This window comes from Jaculus jaculus, chromosome 6 (genome assembly GCF_020740685.1).
Source record: "Jaculus jaculus isolate mJacJac1 chromosome 6, mJacJac1.mat.Y.cur, whole genome shotgun sequence".
Taxonomy (NCBI): domain Eukaryota; kingdom Metazoa; phylum Chordata; class Mammalia; order Rodentia; family Dipodidae; genus Jaculus; species Jaculus jaculus.
The window spans coordinates 132,561,759-132,586,746 of NC_059107.1; the positions used below are offsets into that span (position 1 = coordinate 132,561,759).

The 24,988-nt window shown below is 40.1% G+C and overlaps 1 protein-coding gene across 1 annotated transcript in view; it reads right to left on the reverse strand.

Annotated features, from left to right (window-relative positions):
• Positions 1-268: 268 nt before the first annotated feature.
• Poc1b (POC1 centriolar protein B) overlaps positions 269-24,988 on the reverse strand; it is a 95,005-nt gene continuing 70,285 nt past the window's right edge. The window contains exons 11-12 of the mRNA XM_012948592.2: positions 6,661-6,879; positions 269-1,821 (exon numbers count right to left, since the gene is read on the reverse strand). Coding sequence (XP_012804046.2) covers positions 1,717-1,821; positions 6,661-6,879 — 324 coding nt within the window. The 3' untranslated portion in view covers positions 269-1,716. The remainder of the gene's footprint in view (positions 1,822-6,660; positions 6,880-24,988) is intronic.

Sequence of the window (24,988 nt, forward strand, 5' to 3'; positions counted from 1 at the left end):
TGGGGGTGAGGGATCTGGCACATCATGTTGTGTGGTGAAGCTACGTCAGGATTTCTGGACTGACGGCCGCAGGCCAAGAGCGTGGACCTCACCCCAGCTTGTTAGAGATGAGGTCACAGGCCTTCCAGCCTCGTGACTCGTAACCTCCAGAGATAAGGCAGATGGTGTTTGCATAAGCTCTCTTGGAAATTGACTAAGGGAGCAAAATGATAAGGTTAGAATTTCTAGGTTTTAAACATTTAAAGAATGAATGAAATGAACCCTGTCATTAAAAAAGGAAAAACATTTTTATTATTTTCAGCATAAAAAAGAGTAAACAAAGTTGGTATTACATTTCATTTCTTAGTCTTCTCAGTGAAGGTATGAAAACACAATGTCACCTAAGTTTAGTGAACTCTTGAAGATGTCTAGAAAAATCACACTTCATATGACATAAAAGGCACTTATAATACACAGTGAGATGATAAAAACTAAGACCAACCCATTGTATCATTGAAACAGCTTTGAAGAAAATTTCTAAATATACATTTCTATGTAAGTGGAACCTCATTTTTTCTTCTTTTACAAAGTATAGTTAGCATTCACTCCACACGACCTGCAGATTGCACAGGTGTGGCCTGCCTTCCTCATCTTTGTTCTTAATACATGTTAAGAGGAAAAGCAAACAGTCATGAAGTTGCCTGCTTTTTCCTACCTTGATTTCTGTTTTGTTTAGGATAAGATTCTTAATTTGTAATTAGGCTCTTCTAGGATGTCTGGCTCTTTCTACTTTATTTCAAATCACAATTCATTAGAAAATAGGAAGATGAAGTAAATGTATTTTTTGAAAATTAAAAACGTACTTATTATCTAGCCACCAAAAGCACTCTAAGCAATGCTATTTCTGAGGCATACATATACATGTGTGTAAACATGTTTAAAATGAGCTGGCTTATTGGCATGCTGAACTCACACTAACACATCTTTGTGAACTGTGATCCCAGGTTCAGTACCATCCGAGCCCCTGGGCATGCTCAGATGCATGGTCTCCCACCTTCCTTCAGGTTGGCTGAAGGATAAGCAAATGAAATAATTTGTGAATAATTCACAAATGAAGTAAGAACCCCTGCTTCGCCACATGTGTCATAGCTAACTAAAGTAGGTTACTATTTCTGTGGAAATGCTGGAGACTGGGCGTTTTTATTTACTTGTCTTTTTAAGGCGTTGGTAAGATTGATTTTTTTTTTTTTTTTTTTGAAGTGAAAGAAATACAAATCAGATCAGTAGGTTACTGTATACACGTAAGATGCCATCTCAGGAGCAAGGTAAGTCCCTTCACCCCAAGGGCGTGCTCACTCGAGAAACACTCATTCTGTATGGAACAGCCCAAACATAGTCAACTGGAAATGATTTAACTATGTAAATCCAGAGATCTGGTCACTTTCTTGACAGGATTTGGATTGTACATAAAAACTGACATTAAAAATAATATGGGGGGGATACAGAGGCACTTCAATACTTATCACTTTATTACTTCAATCATAGCTGAGATTTAAATTGGTCCTTGACATTGATTTGTGTGTTTAAATTAATCTTTAAATATGCTCTTCTGTCTTTTGCTCACTACTCGCCCTCTGAAGGAATGCCGTGATCAGTGGGGTGTGGGCTGAGAAGCCTCCGCTGCCTTCCCGAGTGTGTGAACGTGCTCGTTTACTGTGCTGGGATCAGACCTGCCGGTCAGCTTTTGTGATGAATGACTCTGAAAAGCTTTTGCTGGTTTTCAAGGCAGTCTTTTAGCTTGTCCTCTGTCAGAGTCAGTCGCTGCTCCAGAATTGAAACAGTCTGTAGAGAAGAGGACACAAAATCAGTGCCTGTCACCTGGTGACTAGGATGACCACAGTGATGCGTGCTGAGGATGCCCTTGTTGGGATTCAGATGCCAATCTTCTGCCCCCAAGTTGGCTTAAAAATGGCGCCCAGAACTTGTTTTGCTACTGAGTTTTTACCACAGGGGAAGGAACTACAGGGCACAGAGGCCATGAAAATGCTGGTGCATATGAGGAATAAAGGAAACAAGTCCAGGCCTGTGTGGACAATTCTTATCTGATCTTCTGAAGCCTTGGGGCCAGGGAAGCGGCCACACACCACACTCTTAAGTGGTGCCAGAGGTTACCTAGGAGTGTGGGGTGGGAGAAATTCCACATTTCTGGCCCAGGTATTATTGAAATACCATTTCTGACCATTATGTCACAACCTGCCCTTACTGAACCATCCCTAGAGCACCTCAGACAGGTGGATAACCAGATCGTCCCAAAGCACCAGAATGACTGCTATCAGTTCCCTGATACTGTTACTGAGGAGGACAGCAGCTACATGCTGGGAGGACTGAAAAGAGTAAAGTATTATTTTTTTTCTCAATTTTTATTAACATTTTCCATGATTATAAAAAATATTCCATGGTAATATCCTCCCTCCCCCCACTTTCCCCTTTGTAATTCCATTCTCCATCATCTCCCCTCCCCATCTCAATCAGTCTTTCTTTTATTTTGATGTCATCATCTTTTCCTCCTCTTATGAAGTTTTTTTTTTTTTTTTTTAATAAATTCTTTTCATGGCTTCCTCCTCAGCCTGTCCTTTACTTGATATTACCTATGTCAATACCATAACAGTCTTTATTTATTTATTTATTTTTTTAATTTTTAATTTATTTCTTTGAGAGCGACAGACACAGAGAGAAAGACAGATAGAGGGAGAGAGAGAGAATGGGCGCGCTAGGGCTTCCAGCCTCTGCAAACGAACTCCAGATGCGTGCGCCCCCTTGTGCATCTGGCTAACGTGGGACCTGGGGAACCGAGCCTCGAACTGGGGTCCTTAGGCTTCACAGGCAAGCGCTTAACCGCTAAGCCATCTCTCCAGCCCTCTTATGAAGATTTTGTTTAGGTAGTGTCAGGCACTATGAGGTCTTGGATATCCAGGCCATTTTATGTCTGACGAGTAAATTATGCTATGCTTAAGCCGGTGCTGGACGCAAAGGACTTTAGAATGAATACATACATTACATGCATATACATATATACATATACATGCACACACATATATGCCATCATACACCTACCTGCTACCTATACACATACACACACTCATACATCTACATAGAGAATACACACATTCACACATGTACCTGCTACCTGTATACATGCTGTTGCAGTCAGGTTTGTGTTGCTGGTAGAAATCACCCAACCAAGAGCAGCTTGTGGGAAAAAGAGATTTATTTTGTTTTACAGGCTCGAGGGGAAGCTCCACAATGGCATGGGAAAACGATGGCATGAGCAAAGGGTGGACATCACCCCCTGGCCCACATAAGGTGGACAACAGGAACAGGAGAGTGTGTCAAACACTCAAACACTGGAAAGGGGACCCTGGCTGTAATACCCATAAGCCAGTCCCCAACAATAACATTGCCTCTAGGAGGTATTAATTCCTAAATCTCCATCAGCTGGAACCTAGCATTCAGAACACCTAAGTTTATAGGGGACACCTGAATCAAACCACTACACATGCATACACGTACATACATCTACCTACCTGTATACATATATACATTCACACATCTATGTACTACCTATATACATGCATACACATACATATATTCACACATCTACCTACCTACCTATATATACATACATACATACATACATACATACATCTACACTTAGGAAACCTGATTATGATACTGTTTTCAGTCTTTCATGTTTTTCCTCAATTTTTTTTTATAAACTAAAAATACAACCAGGAAGCCACACAAAACTCATACATCACCTAATGAATTCTAAGAAAAGCACCCTATGATCAGCCATCCACCCCAGAGCACCCTCTGTGTGCCTTCTATAGTTACCACCCTCCCATACCCCCTTTCCCAATTGCCTTTATCCTAACCCTGATTGAAAAGCACTCTCACGCATCCCCTTATGGTTTTTAAGATTCTATTTATGTGTTTATTAGAGAAAGAGGGAGGGAGGAAGGGACAGAGAAGGAGAATGGGTATGCCAGGGCCTCTAGCCATTGCAAATGAACTCCAGACACATGTGCATCTGGCTTACGTGGGTTCTGGGGAATCTAGGTCCTTAGGCTTTGCAGACAAGTGCTTTAACTGCTAAGTCATCTCTTAAATGTAAATTCCTAGAAAACACAATTTCCCATTTTTAAGATCTGGTATGTCAGTTTTCATCCACAGGTACCCACCTCTCCTACTCTTCCTGATTGTGTGCTGGCAGGTTCAGGCCATTTGTCTGTGACCTTTATAACAAATGTGGACTTTCGGGCCTGCACATTCTGTCTCTCACACTTCCAGTGCACGGTCTCCAACCTGGCAGCCAGATCTCAAAGCTTGGTTTTGTTATAGCCCTTGGTAATTTTGGTATAGCCCAGTGGTCTATTCTTTTATTAGACTGTTCTTTTACTTGGGACTTTTGTAATGTTTGACTATTTCCCTTGTTGTGATACTTCAGTGACTACTCAATAACTCATTCTATTAATTTTAGGGGAATACAAATGATAATTTATCATATGAAAGTCCTTATTTTGTGTAAGTTATAAATGATACAGTTCCAAAAAGTAGTTGGAAACAAACAAAAAAGTACAGCAGTTATTTCATCTACTATCTGGTTATCAGTAGTAGAATTCATATAGGTAAGGCAAGCCAGATAAAAATGCTTGGCTATTTTGGTCAATAAATGTCAAAGTAAGAAACTAATTGTCTGTCTTGCTCTGAAAGGCAAGCATTTTGACTATGTTTAAAAGCTTTTGCTTTCCTGTTCCACATAACAAGCCATGACTAAGTAAAGATAGCAGTTATGCTGATAATACTTTCCTAAATGTCTACTATGTGCCAAATAATTTACCAGATATATATATCTATATGCTGAAGTTGTTGACACATGTATGATCAACATCTTTAATACCATTTATCTATCATCTAAAGTGTAATTTAATTTATTTCTAATTACAGGTCAGTACAGATAGTTACAAGCACCATTCTACTTAGGTAATGTTAAGCCATCCTTAATGACAATGAATCAGAATGTATGTATTTTACTTGCTACCTGCCCACAGATTTACTGTTCCTCTGCTGCAAGGATGTGATGCTGATTTAATCACTTTAATATGCAAAAAGAAACTAGCCTTCAAAATTAAACATAACACAATCACAGAGAAACTTCATAAGGCTTAAAATGGTTCATTTACTCAGGTAGAAAGTAGAAGAAAGCCATGAAGCTGAATGCGGAGGGAGTAGAAAGATTCAACAGGGAGAGAGAACTTCATGAGGACTTGACAGGCGACAGTTTGGAGAAGAAAGTCCCTGTGATTTGGGAAACAGGCAACCAGAGCTGACTCTCATGGGAAGCTGAGGGGCAATAGTTTTAAAGAAATATCTGACAGACACAGGCAAGGTCATCTTTAGCACGATATTACAAGGTGAAAATGAGCCACTTTAATATGATTTTCAGTGAGCAAATTATACGATTCTAAGTTCTCACAAAGCTCTTTCTTACAGTATGTCAGAACTCCAAAGCCACAGACATGCCTCTTAATTCCAAGGTCCTGAGATGGTATTTATGCATTGACTGCATAATGAGAATGCAGAATCACATGGGGGTACTCAAGCGACTGAAGTGGGGGTCTTCTATGGGTGAGACCTAGACACATGCACAATCTTTAGCATCCTAGTGCCATGAAGCACAGCCAGTCATGGAGAAAGGAGGTGACTTCTATGCAGGAGCCATTTCAACTTGAAATATTTATTCTGGACAAGTCATTGACATTGCGCTCGCTCACACTTTAGCCTCTTGTTTGGCATAACTTGTGACAATTTTAGACAAATCCTGCATGCACGGAGTGCACACATCCAAAGAGGGACAACAAGAAATGGCTCCCAGTGAAGCAAGCAGCAGATTGGTAAGCGAAGCATGGGAGTGCCTTTTTTTTTTTTTTTTTTAATGTAGGACCTTCCTTGTTGCCTACTCCTCCTGAACAAGGGGTGGTAGAGTTGGGGTACGTTATTTAAGATCCACTACAGTCCTTCTTAAAGGACTTAAAGGTAAATTCACCTTAAAGGACTGGCTAAGACTCTACAATGAGAATCCAAAACCATCTCTCCTACAAAAATACTGTATTAATCCTGTCTGTATCAAGCTTTGGAAAGAGAGATCTTAAATACTAGGCAGTCAGAATGTTTTCAGAATAAAAAATGATAAACAGTGGCAGTATTTTGCATTATCCAGAAATGTTTACTTAATATGTTTTGCTCATGACATTGAATATCTGTGAGTGACCTGATATGAACACACTACATCTCAAATTCTAAGAACAAAACATTGCTTCCTAGAACCAAATAGTATTTATAGGAAGTAACACTGCTTTTCCCCTTAGCCTATGTTACTTTTCTGGCCCCTGAATGCCAGAGATAGCACAGTGTACATGTATGTGCTTGTGCACACTAGCCCCCCAGCCCTCATACATGCACATGATTCTTTGAGCCACTCCATGAGATTTTGCTCAGAGCAATTCAGCCCCATGTGCTTTCCTAATGACTGCCAATCTGCGCTTGCCTTGCTGGCAAGGAAAACTTTCCCCCTCTTCCATTAGTTCTTCAGCCTCCTGTAACCTGGTCTGTTCAGCCCACCTGGGTTAACACATTGAGCTGTTCCATAATATGCTCCAGCGCGTCGGCCACGGCGAGCGGCACACTTCTCTGACTCTCGGAGGGCAGCTCACTCATGTCTTCTGGTTTCTTTTTCATAGCTGCTGCTGAACATTCTGGTGGTAGTAAGGAAGGGTTTACGAAATATCCACAGATGTCTTCACCCTTGTCTGGCAGAGCTCTCCCAGTAGATCCTGTCATCTTTAATGTCATAGAAAAGACATGAAGAGTTATATTTCCCACACCATAAAATCAGATGTTTGTGTTCCAAGTACACTCCCTCTAAAACTTATATATGTAACCTTTCATCCTCAACTATACTATAGAAATTACGATAAAGAAACAAAGCTAACATTGAGTAGAGAAAACTCAGAATTTTCCTTTTCTTTCATTGAAAAAAAAAAACTGCATAGCTTACCTGAATGAACAGATATTCAACCATTAAAAATGATTGCTAGATAAAGTTAAGTTCTTAATTTAAATATAAACATTCAGCCAGGCATGATGATGCATGCCTTTAATCCCAGCACTTGGGAGGCAGAAGTAGAAGATTGCTGTGAGTTTGAAGCCAACCTGAGAATACAGAGTGAATCCCAGGTCAGCTTGAGCTACACTGAGACCCTGCCTTGAAAAACAAACAAATAAAAAAAACCCAAAAACATTCATATCAGATTACAGTTGTCAAAATTATGGTAATAAACTGAAAATCTCCTATTATTATTATTATTTTCAGTGCTAAGGATGAAGGCCTAGGGCCTGGTGTAGGCTAGGCAAGTGCTCTACCACTTAGCTACATTCCCACATCCAAATTCTTAACTCAAATTTGTTTTAAAAATATGTGCAAAACACATTTTGCAATTTCACTCAGCTAAGTGTATCTGCTAAGTGTATCACTCACTATTAATCATGCAGTAACTATGTGCACAGCCATACTCTGCCAGGCACTATCTAAGTGATGAGAACCCAGCAGTAGATAACATTACCTAAGACCTGCCCTCCTGAAGCACACATTCTGGAAACTTTAGTCTCTTGGTAACTTATCTACTTCCCTGCCTAAGAGATTTATGGAGCAAACACATGTATTGTGAAAAACCAGCCCGGGGTTTTAAGGAGCTCTGCTTGTACCCAATTTCCCACCTCTGGGATGTGCCTGACTATGTCAGAGAATACAGACACAAAACTCTTTAGAATTTAAAAAACTTGGTTTTGAAGGAAGAACCATAACTAAATCATCTTTTTCTGAATGGTCTAGCATCATGCATAGATACAGATAGGGTACAACACTGGCTGAGCTGAACTCAACTGACTGTCCTACATTGGCTGAAACTTCCATACAGAAAAATACTAATTTGTCTGCAGGCAAGTATCCAGGACTAAGCCAATGCCATTCTCTGCTGGGCACAGGAAAGAGGAGCAAGCACCTATCACCGAAATACAAACGGCTTCTCGATTTTCAGCCTCAAAAGCATACCAGATGACTTTTGGTGGAAGAGCTTTCAAAGATTCTCTTGACAAAAATGAATGTAAAAGCAGGCTTCTCACTTGAAAAAGTAAACAGTAATCTGAACTTCAGATATACCTTTAATAAACTGTTATGAAGTTTTAGCTTTGATTCAATTTTATAAGTAGAGAACAAAATTGACAAAAGGCAGAAAAAAAGTATATTCAAATGTGGTCCTGACTCTTCCAATCAAAGTGAGTTTCCTATCATGAAGTTCTGAAATAGATCTGGGATAGTCACATTTCAGGAATACTGTGAGAAAAAATATCAAATGAAGAAATTTAAATAAGTATTTTGTTTTTTTTTGAGGTAGGGTCTCGCTCTAACCTAGATTGACCTAGAACTCACACTGTAGGTGATTCTTGAATTCACAGTGATCCTACTACCTTGGCCTCCCAAGGACTGCGATTAAAGGCATGTGCCACCACACCTGGCTAAATGAGTATATTTCTGAGTCGTTTCTATTCTCTGATTTTTAGTCCCCCTTCCCTTTTTCTCTCTCCTTCCCTCCCTCTGCCATCTCTCTCACACATAAATGTCCACCTGAATAAACTATAAGCACAAAAACAATTTAAAAAAGCCTTCCTGGACAAGTATAAGAGCAGAAGTTATTTTCAGGGACAGAATGTATCATTTTATTGATTGACAGAGACAAGGTCTCACTATGTAGTCTAGGTTGGTTTGCAAGTTATGACCCTCCTGTGTTAACATCTTGAGGATTACTGGCATTTGATACCATGTCTGGCTTATTAATGTTCAGTAACAACATTTCAAATAGAAACTAAAAGCTTCAACTGCAACTGTGAGGGATCTAAGATAATAAAGACATATATTCTCATTCAAACAAAATTATTTTATTTAGTACCTATTTCCCAGAAAAAGTTCTAGGCATCAGATAGGTGAGGGTATGTTACTTTCCTGCTTTTGTTGTAGCGGGTTACCATAAGCTTTGTGGTTTCCCACAATGCAAACTTATTACCTGCCATCAATGCAAACAACTCTGGTGGTCAGAAGCCCAACAGGCTGCATGGATCTGTAACCACTGGGAGACCAGCAGTTCTCTCTGCTGGGACTCTGGGGAAAATACAGCCCTTGCTTTTTCCAGCTTTGGAAAAGCAGGAAAGGCTGCCTATACTCCTTGGCTCACGATTGCAATCACTCTAGTTTCCGTTTCTATTGTCACATTTCTTCTTGAATTATCATGTCCCTTCGATTACAAGGGGTTGCCTAGATAATCCAAGACAATTTCATCTCAAGACCTTTAACCATATTTGCTAACCCTCTTTGCCAGGTAAGGAAACATTCACAGACTCTAGGAGGAGAGCACCAATACCTCTGAGGGAACGAGGCTTAGCCCACCCCAAGGACTGGGTCCTCAAAGAGACTCGGCAATTACTAAGGTTCTGTTCCACAGTGAGTAAAGCAACAATATACGCACACAAATAGTGTGTGTGTATATATATATATATATATATATATTTTTTTTTTTTTGGTTTTTCGAGGTAGGGTCTCACTGTAGCCCAGGTTGACCTGGAATTCACTATGGAAGAGTCTCAGGGAGGCCTTGAACTCACAGCAATCCTCCTACCTCTGCCTCCTGAATGCTGGGATTAAAGGCATGCGCCACCATGTCTGGCTCTATGACACTATTTTTAAATTGGAGGAGTAAAGAATACATTTTGTATGTTTAAATTTAGATGTCAGACTTTCAAGTTGAAAAGTTACATATATTGGGCACACGATTGTAGACTTTTGTGGACATGTAACTGAAAGAGGTATAAAGCTGGGAGATGTTAACACAAAGATCTTTACATGCATGGGACTGAGAGCAGTCAGGAAGAGTTAATAAGAGAAGAGTTGGTGAAGTATTAGAAGACAGGAGGAGAAGGAGCAAGAGGTGGCCCTTGGGTTCGGCAGGGTAGAGGGGAGCGTCCAGAAGGGAAATGCTAGAGAGAGGTTGACTTAGACAAGCTGCAGGGACAGTGGAAAGAGAGAGAGAAATGAGTGCGGGGGTGGGGGGTGGGGGGTGGGGGGTGGAGGGGGGAACAGAAGCCTAGGTAGAGCAAGCTCAGAAAAATGGAAAGTGAGGCTGACAGGTATGAGGAGTCAATGATGTTTTCATTTTTACAGGTGGGAAACAAATCTCAAGTGTGTGCTGACGGGGACTACCAAGTAGAAAGACAGCATGAATAACACCGGGTGGTGAAGTGGCTGAGGAGGCACTAGCTGCATATTCCCAGGGCTTTGCAGAAGTAGTTCTGAAGTGAGGCCACTGTGTCCAACTGTCAAATTCAGCACCTTAGGTTGGTGGAGAAACAGACTGAGGCCCAGCTGGTATTTTTGTGAGGACAGCAGATGGGAAAAGGGTCAAGACTCTGCCTGGTTGTACAGAGGCAAAGTGGGGGACAAGGAACTTGCTGGGCTGGAGGCATCTAGGGCTGATGAATCATCACGCTAGAAGAACAGAGGTGGTGAAGGACACTTCATCACTGTCCCACAAGTACTGGCTACTGAGCCCACCATCTGGGAATCCTGACAAGGGCAAGGTGTTTGTCTTCTCACAAGAAATGAGTATGGTTCTATATCTGGGTCTTTTCCTAAGATCAAAGCCAGTTTTGACAGGAATGGATGGGAAACAGGAAAAAGAGCTACAGCTTCCCCCGGATGGGGCCATTACAGGATTAACACAGTTTCTTGCTCAAGTTCTGAAATTGTTAGAAATGTAGACTGGTGGTTCTGGAGGAGAAACCCACATCAGTCTGTCTTTTATACTTGCAGTGTATTATGTAGTCATGTAAAAACCACCCATCTAATCAAGTCTGTTTGACGTTAGAGCATGTCTGGGGCAAAAGTCAGAGAATGTTATAAGAAACTTTTCTATAAAAGCAAGTTTACTGAGTTGAGAAAGCCTTATTTGACTCTCAAGGGAAATCAAACACTAGGGTTTTGCTTGCTGGGCAAGCATAAGGCCCCGCGTTCAGACCCGCAGCTCTCGTGTCACTTCGTGGCAGGCAAGGGGGCCTAGCATGCCCAGTGGGTCCTGACACAGGCCTCTCTAGAGCTCTCTGCCTGTCAGCATAAGCATTACAGAAGGAAACAGACCAGCAGCACTTCTGGATCCTAACAGTGCACACAGCCAGCCAGCAAGTGAACACACTTTCAAAGGACGTCTCCAAATAAGTATCCTCATTTTTACAAACTTTCACATTTTACAAACTTACCACAGCATTACCTTCAGTACAGCTAAGATTTTTTTCCTATACATTTCTTTTTTTATTAGTTATGGACACATTTAACATTTTATATGCATCTGTGTGTATGTGTATGTGGGAGGAGGGGTATGTGTGCATCTATGTGTGTATGTGTATTATGTGTGTGCATTTGTGTGTGTGTGCATGTGCATGCTCACGTGTGCCAGCCAGTGATCAACATCAAGTATCTTCCTCAATGTCTCTTCAGCTTATTATTTATTTATTTATTTTTTGTTTTTCGAGGTTGGGTCTCACTCTAGCCCAGGCTGACCTGGAATTCACTATGGAGTCTCAGGGTGGCTTCGAACTCACGGTGATCCTCCTACCTCTGCCTCCCAAGTGCTGGGATTAAAGGTGTGCACCACCATGCCCGGCTCTTCTTCAGCCTATTTTTGAGACAGGTCTCACTGAACTTGGAACTGATGGGTTCAGCTAGATAGTACACCCTAGGGACCTTCTTTCACTTTTTCCTGAGTGCTAGGATTACAGGAAAGTACCTCTGCACCTGGCTTTTATGTGGGTGCTGACTCAAATCAGCTCCTCATGCTTCCAAGGCAAACACTCTACCAAGTGAGCTATTTCCTCAGTCCCTACATTTTTTTAAAGTTTTTATTTATTTGAGAGCGACAGAGAGAGAAAGAGGCAGAGAGAGAGAGAGAGAGAGAGAGAGAGAGAGAATGGGCATGCCAGAGCCTCCAGCCACTGCAAATTCCAGATGTGTGCACCCCCTTGTACATCTGGCTAATGTAGGTCCAGGGGAGTCAAGCTTCAAACTGGGATCCTTAGGCTTCATAGGCAAGTGCCTAACCACTAAGCCATCTCTCCAGCCCAGTCCCTACATTTTTGAAAATTTTTTTCATGCTTGTTCACTCTCTGAGAAAAGTGATCTTATTATTTGGTTTTACTTAGAAACTCTATTTTTCACTCCTGAAAATCTTACTAAACCAAATTCAGCAGAAGTGAGTTGTGTGCTAGCAGTCACAAGATAACGTAACAAAATCACACATGAAAGTCAATCATGCTTTTGCTTACTCATTAAGACTTCAGCTTCTTTACCAAATTTGTTTTACTACTATAAAGAGGCAATTTGAAGGCAAGAATTGATCCAATCACTTAACAAAGCCACATTCAAAAACTAGCAGGCTGCATAGATCATCTTTAGGGGCCCAACACTTACTTACTGCTCTGTTCAACATCTGGCATCATGCGGACATTCTAGCAGGACTGATAGTTCTGAGCACTGATACCAATAATGTATATTCTCACTGAGGTTATGAAACCCATCCTTCTATTTTCATGAAACCACTTAAAACTCAGACAGTGAAAGCATTCTATGTTGAGCCAATATACAAGTGTACATGATTTTATTCAACTTAATTTGCATTTAGAAAACAATGAAATCTTTTCTTACTTTTCAAAACAGATGCAGCTTTCCCTTTGTAAATCTAACAATTTAAAATTTCCTTCTTAAAGCAATTGTAAATTTGCAAAATTTTCTGACATTTGTGCTATTCATTATGGTGGTTATATGAATGGGAAATCAAGTCACATTTTGCTCTTAATCCTTTTTAAAATTTTTTTGTTTTTATTTATTTATTTACTTTTTATTTTTTGGTTTTTCGAGGTAGGGTCTCACTCTAGCCCAGGCTGACCTGGAATTCACTATGGAGTCTCAGGGTGGCCTCAAACTCACGGCAATCCCCCTACCTCTGCCTCCCGAATGTTGGGATTAAAGGCGTATGCCACCACGCCCGGCTATTTTTATTTATTTATTTGACTGACAGACAAAACAGAGAGAGGAAGAGGCAGATATATAGAGAATGGGTGCCCCAGAGCCTCCAGCCTCTGCAAACGAACTCCAGATGCACATGCCCCCTTATGCATCTGGCTTACATGGGTCCTGGGAATCCAGCCTCGAATGAGGGTCCTTAGGCTTCACAGGCAAGCGCTTAACTGCTAAGCCATCTCTCCAGCCCTTAATCCTTTCTTATTTTATCTTATCTGGGACAAAAACTTGACCTCTCTGAGCTTCAGTGTTCTCAGCTATGAAATGGAGATGATAATCCTGGGTTCCATGTTGTGCGCATGTAGGAGTATTAAATTACCATCAGCACATCACATCATGGCCCCTGCCCTCCCATTAAATTCTATATTGATGTTTATAGAAGGAAGACACCTTAACTTATTTTTTATAAATTATTTATTTATTTATTTGAGAGCGACAGACACAGAGAGAAAGACAGATAGAGGGAGAGAGAGAGAATGGGCGCGCCAGGGCTTCCAGCCACTGCAAACGAACTCCAGACACGTGCGCCCCCTTGTGCATCTGGCTAACGTGGAACCTGGGGAACCGAGCCTCGAACCGGGGTCCTTAGGCTTCCCAGGCAAGTGCTTAACCGCTACGCCATCTCTCCAGCCCGACACCTTAACTTTTTTTTGACAGTTGAAAGCAGAGTAAACATTTCTTATATGCAAAGCATACAAAGTCATTAATATGCTGTATTAAATTAAAGCGATTTCTCTGTTCATTATGTCCCATTTTCTCCTCTTTCCTACCTATATGTTCAACTTCTCAAATTAAATAATAAGCAACTTAAATGCAAAATGGGTCATACTAAATAAATATTAAATGAACCAGGCGTGGTGGCACACACCTTTAAATCCCAGTACTTGGGAGGAACAAGTAGGAGGAAGCCCATGAGTTTGAGGCCACCCTGAGATGACATAGTAAGTTCCAGGTCAGCCTAAAGTGAGACCCTACCTCAAAAAAATATGAAATGAATCACAAATTAATAAAGTATATGCTAAATGTACATTTAAAATAAATATCACTGTTCAATAATGCCCAAACAAAAAATTAAGGCATTATTAGATGTAGTATTAGAAAAAAATGGGTATAGTGTGGTGTTTCAGTAGAGGTGTACAGCATGTAATGACCACATAAGGGTACTTCTTTCTATCTTCTGTCTACCTGTCACCTTAGACTGATACCACCGGTAACATTAGAAAGCCTCCTTTATTACTCTGCACTATTAGGCAAACTTACCTAAGCTTGCTATTCCAACCACTATATACTTGCTGAATACACATATATTCTTATTTGTACTTTACACCTTTCCTTTAACTTCCAGATATGTATACGGCTGTATAGCTGTCATGTACTGCTGGTTGCTTCAAAGACACATCAAACTCAGCATATCCGACTTGGAATTTAGAATAATCCACATATCATTCCTTTGAAAAATCTCCCCTCTAACTCAATGCATCATTTATATATCTCTCCAATGACTACCATTCTCTCGATCTCCTAAGATGATCCTTATCTCTGTCATCTACCATTTCTGCCTGGACTGACTTATGCGCTCACTGGTTTCCAAATGTCAGTTCAGCTGCAAAGGTTATTTTCATGTTGCTAAGGACAATATGGTGAAAGGTTCACATGCCTGGCTCCCACAATCTTCCCTGCCCTGGGTTTCCAATAACCCTTATCATGTTCCATCTCTAGGGTCCAACTTTTTCCCTCAGTTCTTAGTTATGATGTTCTGTCTACAACATTCCCATTTTTCTTCACTTCAACTCTTTCTCAGGTGTTAGACAAGAACTTCTCAACCTCTAATACCCACGAGTCATGAGGGATCTTTTCAAAATCAGCCAGGTCTGATGTGGGTTGATCTAGGCCAAGACCTGAGAATATGCCTTTGTGCTGGGTTCCCAGGTAATACTCAGACAAACTGTTCATGGGTCACATCTGGATTAGCAGTGTTTTAGATTCTCAGTTCTGGTGCCTGTCATGGGAACTTCCCCGATCACACCTCATACTCGCTAACGGTTTAGTCAGTGTTCCTGATTCACCTTCCCATTGGCCCAAGGAACCTCACCATGATGGCTTTTGCACATTCCTCTAAACCACACAGAAATGCAACACCCACTTGGATCTAGTGTCTGGCACATTTGGGTTGTGTGAAATGAGCACTGTTCACTGAGGCTGAGTCACTTCTCTTCATGATGCCGACACTACCAAGTTCCACTGCCCTTAATGTAGCAACTACAGAAACTGATCTCACTTTTGGTGACCACCCAAGGGATTTTTCTAGTCCTGGTTAGATTCACTTACTGGAGTTTGTAAAGCAATAGCTAAACAAGTAATTAATTCCGTATGTACTAGTTCTTCTGCCCTAACAAGCTCAGTGGCTCTAGTCTCCCTGTGCAGTCTAACAGTACCTCAAGATGTTCTGTGCCAGGTAGAAGAGAAACAGAGAAAAACAAGTAAATGTCCATCACGGAGGTTAGATCTAATCCTCCATGCTGGTGTGAGGAATGGCTCAGGAGAGGTTGGAGTTGACGGGAAAGATAGACATTTTTAGTGCATTCCCTATCTTATTCCATTAAAATTATTGCTTGGGGAACTGGGCATAGTGGGACACACTTTTAATCCTAGCACTCGGGAGGCAGAGGTAGGAGGATTTCTGTGAATCCAAGTCCAGCCTTGAACTACACAGTGAGTTCTAGATCAGCTGGGGCCAGTGTGACTCTGCCTTGAAAAAAAAAACAAACAAAAAAAAAAACAAACAAACTAGGAAACCCAGTATTTCTTGGGCTGTAAAGGTTAACGGTTGAGTTCAAAGGCTCTTGCAAAACCTGACAGCCCAGGTTTAATTTCCCCAGTCCCCATTTACAGTCAGATGCACTAAGTGGCACATGCATCTGGAGTTTGTCTGCAGGGTCAGGAAGTCCCGGCACACCCACTCTCTCTCTTTCTCCCTTTCTTTCTCCCTCTTCTCCTAGTAAATAAATATTTAAAATTTTAAAAATGCTGCATAATGCATACAGTATATATGCACATGCCACATCCACAAAAAATTATTGCTTACATTTTAAAATTTATCTACTTGTGTGCATGTGCATACCAGGGTCTCTTGCTGCTGCAAACAAATACCCATCCAACTTTACGTAGGTGGCCTGAGAATTCAATTGAGCCAGCAGGCTTTGCAAGCATGCCCCTTTAACTGTAGCACCATTTCCCCATGGTCTCGTCTCTTTCTTTTCTTTTCTTTTCTTTTCTTTTTTTTTTTTTTTTGAGGTAAGGTCTCACTCTAGCCCAAGCTGACCTGGAATTCACTATGGAGTCTCAGGGTGGCCTCGAACTCACGCCAATCCTCCTACCTCTGCCTCCCAAGTGCTGTGATTAAAGGTGTGTGCCACCATGCCCGGCTTTTCGTTTCTTAAATTCTAATAAAATTCACTTTTCCTTACATTTAAGGAAGAGTATTGACAAAAATACTATAGGATAAATTATATAAACAAATGGCTGAACAGAAGGACTAGAGGCTCTGCATGAAGTAGGTTGTAATCGAGAATATAACAAAAGTTTAATGCACAAAACACACGACAGTCAGAAACAACAGCACCATTGCCAAGAGACTGAGAACTGCTTGGACAGAGCGCTAAAGCAAAATTTGAAAATAAATAAGCACATTCATACTGTGGGATATAAGGTCTATAACTGGCAATTTCACTGGCTAATAAATTAACCAAATACTCATAGCATACATTAACAGGAACAAACAGCTCTTAACACTTAAATATTATCAAGTACTGTTTTAGAAAGGACTTGCTCCCCAAATCAAAAGTTTCAAATACATTATGATGAGTAGCAGTTTATTTTGAAAATAAAACTTTCTCTCAATTCTAACAATTTGGTAAACTTTTTGACACACTGAAATAGAAATATTTTTAGACATAGTCTAATCTGTTTGAGCTTTTTTCTGTAATTTAATTAGGTATCAGTGAGAAACTGGTTTTTCCTGGGACAGGGATAGAGGAGGTAGGGAGTGGTCTTGATATTTTTAGAGTCCAAGGTATAAAACAATCACATAATTATTATATCTATAATTCACAGAACATTTTAAGCAAGTCATTTCGAGGAAGTTAAAAAACAAAATTTCAAATAGTGCTAACAGCTTAAAATTTCTAAAATAATTTTATTATGTACCGATCTGTAAAAAAAAGTACAAAGACTTCTCAAAGTACAAATCTGGAGGAGTACATTTCCTAGTCAAATTCTTCAAATTTCATGAAACTTTAGTAAATGATTATCCCCTGGATGCATATTTTTGAATTTAAAATAATCATTTACTCAGCGTGATACTTTGCTTAATGCTAGATGTCATGTAAAGAAAATTTATTTGGCCTAATGTCAACCTTAGAAAGTAAGCAAAGTAGGGCAAATTTTGGCTCATTTTATTGATGCTGATGCTTCAAACAGAACTAAGTTAACTATAAAATGCCCAACTTCCACCTATGTGGACAATGAGGTAATACCATCACATGCTCAGCACGAGTCCAAGGACACTGACGGAGCAGCTGTGAATCCTGAGCACAGGTCCTTTGGAACAATGGCCACTCATGATCAGAGGACAAGATGGCCTGGATTCTGCAGATCACTGCAGAGCTCTATGACAGCCTCAAACCAGGAGGAACAAAACAGAACCCACAGGCTTCAGCAAGCTTTTGAATCTGGCCCACAAGATTTCACGTCCAACAGTCTGAGAATATTTGCCAAGAAAACATTAGCTCTGTTTGAAAGTAAAAGTCAGTGGAAAATAGGATGCATCTTATGAACAATCACTCCAACTAAATGTGATATTCTTATACTTCTCTAGAAAGAAAAGAAAAACAAAATTCTGCAACCTATCTGAACAACAATACCACCAAAGAAAACTTGGGCACCCAGTTCTTACCACAAAGACCAGCCTACCTTAAAAGAAAAAGTAAATTAGTGGTAGCCAAGATGGGTACTAGAGAGAAGATAAATGAATAGTAACAACAAAGCCTGTCAAAGGGCAGTCATTAACATTTCTATGAAACAAACACATCAATCATCTTTTCATATCAGGAAGCCATGGCCATACAATTTGGCCTATACAACCTATGAAGAGCACACCTGATGGCACGCCTTCTGGATAGCCATAAGATGTGTACGTATGTCTTGTACACAACTCCCTGTGGTGAGGATTCGAATACTAAGCTAAAGATTTGTGCTAAAGTATGACATATGCAATATGTAAAACCCAAAGTAGTTTCCACGACCAGTCCTGGACTCCAGAGCTGGTTCCCCCACCAGTCCCCACACCAAAGTCCTCAACACACCACCTTCCTCCTGATCAGGCCTCCTTGTCAATACTACAATGAAGACTTATTTACTTGGGTTAAACAATGTTGAACAAGGAAATGAACACCAGGATTTCAAGTAGTGAGGCATGTGTCTAGGATCTTCACTGTTTGGGGAGACAAGCTGGGCAGGGGCTCAGAGTGTGGACTCAGACCTAGTCTAGTATTTTCTGCCTGTCCAAGCTATGTAATTCCAGGTAAACAGCCTAAGCATTTAAGTAATTTGTGAAATGATATAATCTATGTGGATGATTATGTAAGGAGGTAAAATGCTAAAGTATTACATGAAAAAATTGGAACTATTTTTACGGGGATCACAGGAATATAATGAGAATGCTCCTGATGTAGCTCAGTGAAACTATAAATTCTTGTCTACAATGCTACATTCTTTGATACACAACTCAAGGTGGTAACATTGTGAGTCACCGCCCTCCCCACAGAAACTGAATGGGGGTACATTCATGACCCCGTGGAGTGGGGATGGAGAGAGGGGACAAAGGAGGGTAACCTGATGGGAATAACCTATTTGCTGTATGTTCAGAGATTAATATTCCCAATAAAACTTACAAAAAGTTTACAAAAAGAGAAAAGAAAAACAAAAGAAATTCAGACCTTAGAAAGAGTATCTATAAAAATAGTTGGGAGTTGAGGAAATTTTCTTTGCAAAGCATTCAAATTAATTATAAAATAATCATTTTCAAGTTAAACTTGTGTAGAATTACAATTAAAACTTAAGGCATAAGTGACAAATGAGTAAAATGTATTGGTAGCATACAGCAAAGGGTGAATCTTTGAAATTAAAATGACAAAGACTGATTTCTAAAATGAATAGTACAATGGCAAAATGAGAAAAGCATACAAAAAGATAAGTGTCAGACATAAGTAAACAGTAGTCATGAAAATATGTCAAAGATCCAAAAGTCACTACAAAAATGAACTTAATTTGGTAGTATTTCTTGCTTATTAAATAGTTCAGAGCTTTTATAATACAGAATAATAAAAAATAAGCAGAATGCCTAGTATATATCTAAAAGTAAGGGAAACAGAAAATCATGCATTACTACTAGTGGAGTAAATATTTGGTTACATAGTTGAGTTTAACCTTATACAGCTTAAAAAAAAAATTCCTGTTGGGCGTAGTGGCGCACACCTTTAATCCCAGATCTCGGGAGGCAGAGGTAGGAGGAGCGCAGTGAGTTCGAAGCCACCCTGAGACTACATAGTGAATTCCAGGTCAGCCTGAGCTAGAGTGAGACCCTACCTCAAAATACCAAAAATAATTAAAAAAAATCCTATCTTTTAATTTAATAGTACTTCTTATAGCATAGGGATGCATCTCTTGGTTCCAAATCTATCTCTGGAACTGTTTTGTAAAGCAGAGGCTGGCACTCTGTAAAACGACAGTTTTCTCTTGTCAGCAGACTCCCTGCTGGGCTCTGGAATGGAAGCACCAGAATGGAGAGCCCAGGAGTGGAGAGCGACCCCCCTGCCTGCTTGCTCTCTACTCTTCTTCCGGCAGCAGTCCTTCATGCTCTGGACATGCCAGCACCAGATGGTCAGTGTCCCTGCAGGTCTGAACCAAGCTCCACAGTTGTCTGTCCTCTGAGTTCCCAAGGCTGGAGGACTTTTTTCCAGACGTTTACATCTAACGACCCACTCCTCTTCTGGGAAGACTATACTTCAAGAGGTTCACAATGGCTGTTTCCTAGCAGTATTTGTTTTTTGTATATTGTATGAGTATAGTGTAGCTCCTAGTGTTTTCTATTTATTCTTCACAGAATTACAAACTTGCTGTTTTAGAAGCACATCCTACACAGGAGTTAAAAGCACACACTCTCCAGTGAAGCAGAGTTCAAAATCCAGATTTGCTACTCACTAGCTAGATGAACTTGGGTAAACCCCACCACCCACAAGGAATTCTTCTAAACAGATAAACACATTTCTTCTTGTTTCAAAATGGAATCATATTATTTGTGACATACTTTTTTCATTTGATATATGGAGCATTTGTTTTTGCTTGTGACAGAAATACAGGTTTTTTATTTTGAAATGATATCAAACTTAGGGAAAACTGCAATAATTCAGATTCACTAACTTTACCAGTGCTCTCATCTACCTATCTATATTTACCCACCTTCCTACCATGAATTTTCTGGAGAAGTTCTGACATCATGCCTCTTCACCTCACGTATCATAGTGCTTACGTCCTAAGGACGGGATCATTCTCTTACAGATTATGAAAATGACCTTAAAATTGATAACTCTTATCGAAAATTCAGTCCCTATGTAATTTTTGCTAGTTTCCCTTTGCTCGGGGTGAACCCCCCTGTCAGCTGCTCTCAAACTGCTGTGCCCACCATCACCTCTTATACTGTCCAAATCAGAACCACAGTGAATCCTGTCATCAAACACAGAATGGGGTGTAATAATTAACATCTTGTTAAAAGATGTTTTCCTTAAAGACATTCTATTTTTGTTCTTTTTCAACTTAAAATCAGCCAATAATTACAATAGTATTGGAATAAGTGCTCCTGAGTGAAAATCTTTGTATGTATATTTTATTTTCTATATATTGTCCAGAGCCCTGCAGAAAAGCCAACACTACAATGCTTACTTTAACAGAGAAAATTTAATACCAGGAACTGGAAGACAGTGAAGGCTACAGGAAAGTTCTGAGGTAAGAAGAGATGCATGAAACAAATTTCCTAAGGCTGGGGAACAAAAGAAACTAGACACTTCTAGGGCCCTGGCCTAACTGAAATGGTTCGTTCATAGAAGGAAAGAGGAATGTTCATTAAAAAGACATTTTGAAAAGCAAGAGGAAATGCCTGGCATTCTTTCTCCATCTCCTCTTCAACTTAAAGCAAACAAGTAACTCTTGCGTGCTTCAGCAAAATACTCCAAATAAGTACATGACGAGTAAAAGAATTTTGCCACCGTAACACGGAAACCCACCAAACTTTTGCCATGACTTGAAAAACAGTTTAAATACTCTCTACTATATAAAATCCAAGTCTCATCATTATTGTAGGCAAAGAAAAACAAAATGTCAAAGGTATTACGAAAAACGAAATGAAATTAGAACATTTGTTAAGTGCAGAACTCAATTTGAGTTAATCTAACATTGAAGCGATGGGGCTGGCTGACGGATTTAAAGCAGTAAAGGCTTTCTTTGTGCCTGGGGATGTGAGATTGTGGACAATGACATCTACCACTGCTGTCTGACTGTCTACGAACATAAAAGAAATTGACAAAAGACCAAATGGCTGAGCCCTAATAGCCAAGATTATGAGGTTGTAAATCTCTCTGAAGCTCTACAATATTTTATATAATGTGACTTATAAAGCACTAATAACTGACAGAAAAGTTTACTTTAGCAGACTTCTGACTACTTCCACGACATAATTCATGGTCAAATGGGCACATAAAGCAAGGAGCAGGGCCAATTCCCTTTACTATCTAAGCAAATAACTCTATCCCAAATAAACCCAAACCACGACGAGGCAGAGATGAAAACAGAGCTGAAAGAAGTTCAGCTTTCCCTTGGAACTCCCACAGCCTCACAGATGGCCCTGAGCTCCCCAGTGAATGATCCTCCAGGAGGGCAGGAAACTCTTCACACTGACGGTCAGGAGACAAGCACTTCTCAGAGTCGTTTCCTGTGTGAAGAGCTCACTGCTGCCCTTGCATTCCTCAGGGTGCACGTCTTCATCTTCTCCCCTCCGAAGACTTCCTCTTCCACAGGAAGAGGATGAGCCAGTTGTCACTGGATGTGTGGGTTGAGAGCTGTCAAGCATTTTCCGCATGCCTCAGTCTCAGCTGTGGGAACAGGGGTGCAGCTTAGATTCCTGGCCAGGGACTCTAGTGTCACTGGGGCAGCCGGGAGTCACAGTTGAAATATAGTACCTCAGGAAGTTAGTAGGCAGAAATAATACCTGGAACTTCAATTATCTCCAGTTCCCAGAATATACTAATTTTCTAAAGGAAATTGTAACAAGTATAACATTTTATAAAATCTTTTAGAGAGCTTCCTTTTTAAAATATTTTATTTTTATTTATTTGACAAGAGAGAGAGAGAAAAAGGATGGGAGCAGCAAGGCCTCCAGCCACTGCAAACAAACTCCAGACATGTGTACCTGGCTAACGTGGGTCCTGGGGAATCGAACTTGGGTCCTTTGGCTTTGCAGGCAAATGCCTTATCCACTAGGCTATCCCTCTAGCCCCAGTTTCCTTTTAAAATACACATTTCACATAAAAAATAAAAGCACTTTTTTCAACAGAAATAAGTACCAGTTATACTGTACAAAGTATTATATAACTGAGATAATTAAAATTTGACTTGCACAAATGTGTTGGTAAAGTCATTTTCTTTCCTTGTGACATTGAAACTTAAAGGGAAAGAAGCTCAAATCAGTAAATTTTTCAGGATATAATCATATAATTAGGACTTATTGTTAGGATTATGGTTAAAGAGAAGGTATAATTTAGGGGTGGAGGAATAAGCCTTGGCCAATACCATTATCTCTTTCATAGTGACACTAAACAAAAAACAAATTACTGAAATTTCTTTATTTGAGAGAGAGAAAGAGGCAGATGGAGAGACAAAGAGAACGGGCATACTAGGGCCTCTAGCCACTGCATACAAATTTCAGATGCATGCGCCTTCATGTGCATCTGGTGTAGGTGGGTACTGGGGAATCAAACCTGGGTCCTTAGGCTTCACAGGCAAGTGCCTTAACTATTAAGCCATATCTTCAGCCAAAATTACTTAAATTTCTATCTTTGCAAAAGATAAAAAAATAAACAAAATATTTACTTCAAAAAAAATCCCAAAGCACATTTAAAAAAAGTCAAACCTCACATTCACAAGCATTAGTGATCCATGCTGTGCTTCAAAATCAAAGATCTAGCTAATTCGGAAATAGTTCTTTTCTCTCCCTATCTCTAGTACTTTCTCTTTGCCTTAGAGATTGAACCTGAAAAAAAAAAAATACAAATTGTGTTTTCTACTTTTACATTGGCAGAAGCCCTATAAAACCCTTTTCTCACTTACCTTTCTTAACTTTCATGTACACCTTTTCCCTAAATGCTTCTGACAATTTAATCACTTCACATCTTTCAGTTTTAAAAGGTATGACTTAAAGTTATTTCCTGATTCTTTTTATCTTCCCCCCACCCCCGCCCCAGGGTAGGGTCTCACTCTAGCTCAGGCTGACCTGGAATTCACTATGTAGTCTCAGGGTGGCCTTGAACTCATGGCGATCCTCCTACCTCTGCCTCCTGAGTGCTGGCAGTAAAGGTGTGCGCCACCACGCCTGACTATTTCCTGTTTCTTATGAGAATTCTTCTTTTACTACTCTATGCATCTTAGGGTCTAACATTCAACTTCTGAATTAATGGAATAAAAATTTAAAAAAGAAGATTTATTGTCAGTTGAAGTTAAGACTAACAACCTCTTGATGAAAGAAGACTGAGGCAGGCGCCAGTTAGAGTCCAGAGGCCTGGACCCTACCACTGCCGTAGTGCCTTTTCTTTCAAACTTTTAGACCAGGGGCAGGAGAGCAGCAATGCAAGGCCACCGAGCCAGTGCTTACAGATACCATAAAAATGTCTGGCTTCGGAAATGATATGCACTAAACTCACAAATCAATGCAGTCTTACAAGCTGTTGCAAAGTTTAAAAATTTTAAAAAAGAACCTCATTACTCCAAACCAAGATGTCTGGTAAGTACATTGAGTTAAGTCACCATCAGGAAGGGAGAGAAAGTAGGTTTTTATGCATTTTAACACATTTTTTTAAAATCGACATTACTAGAAAAGTAAAGGGGAGATCCAGGGACAACATACTGCTTGTGCCATTTTCTACTGTCAAATTTATAAATTTTAGTTTTGAGCATTTAAGTTAGCATACACTGTGTTCTTTCAAGTAAGTCTTTCCAAATCTTTGCTTACATAAGCAGTTAGGAACTGAAATAACTCTGAACCAGTTACACAATGTTGTCTGGTAACCAGGATGAACTGTTGCCACAACACCCATGGAAGTACTCTCCCTGCCTGCACTGTTCATGTGTCCATGGACTTGTCAATACATTCATATTTTTCAGGTAGAATATGTCATATGATGCACTCCAGAAACATGAACAACTTTTCTCTTCCTAAAAATGGGCTGATGCAAAAATCTTTTCAGAAGAGAAACCAAGGCACTTAACCTGAAAAAGCAAATCTAACACTAAGAAAAGGAGGAAGGAGTGCACTTCCTGAAGTCGGGGAACCAGAGGAGAAAGTACTGAGGAAGGAGCATACTAAGTAAAGTCCGGGAAACAGGGTCACTCTTGGATGCACTCAGGTGATTGCTTTTCCAAGTTCAAAAACCCAAGACAGGGATGGGA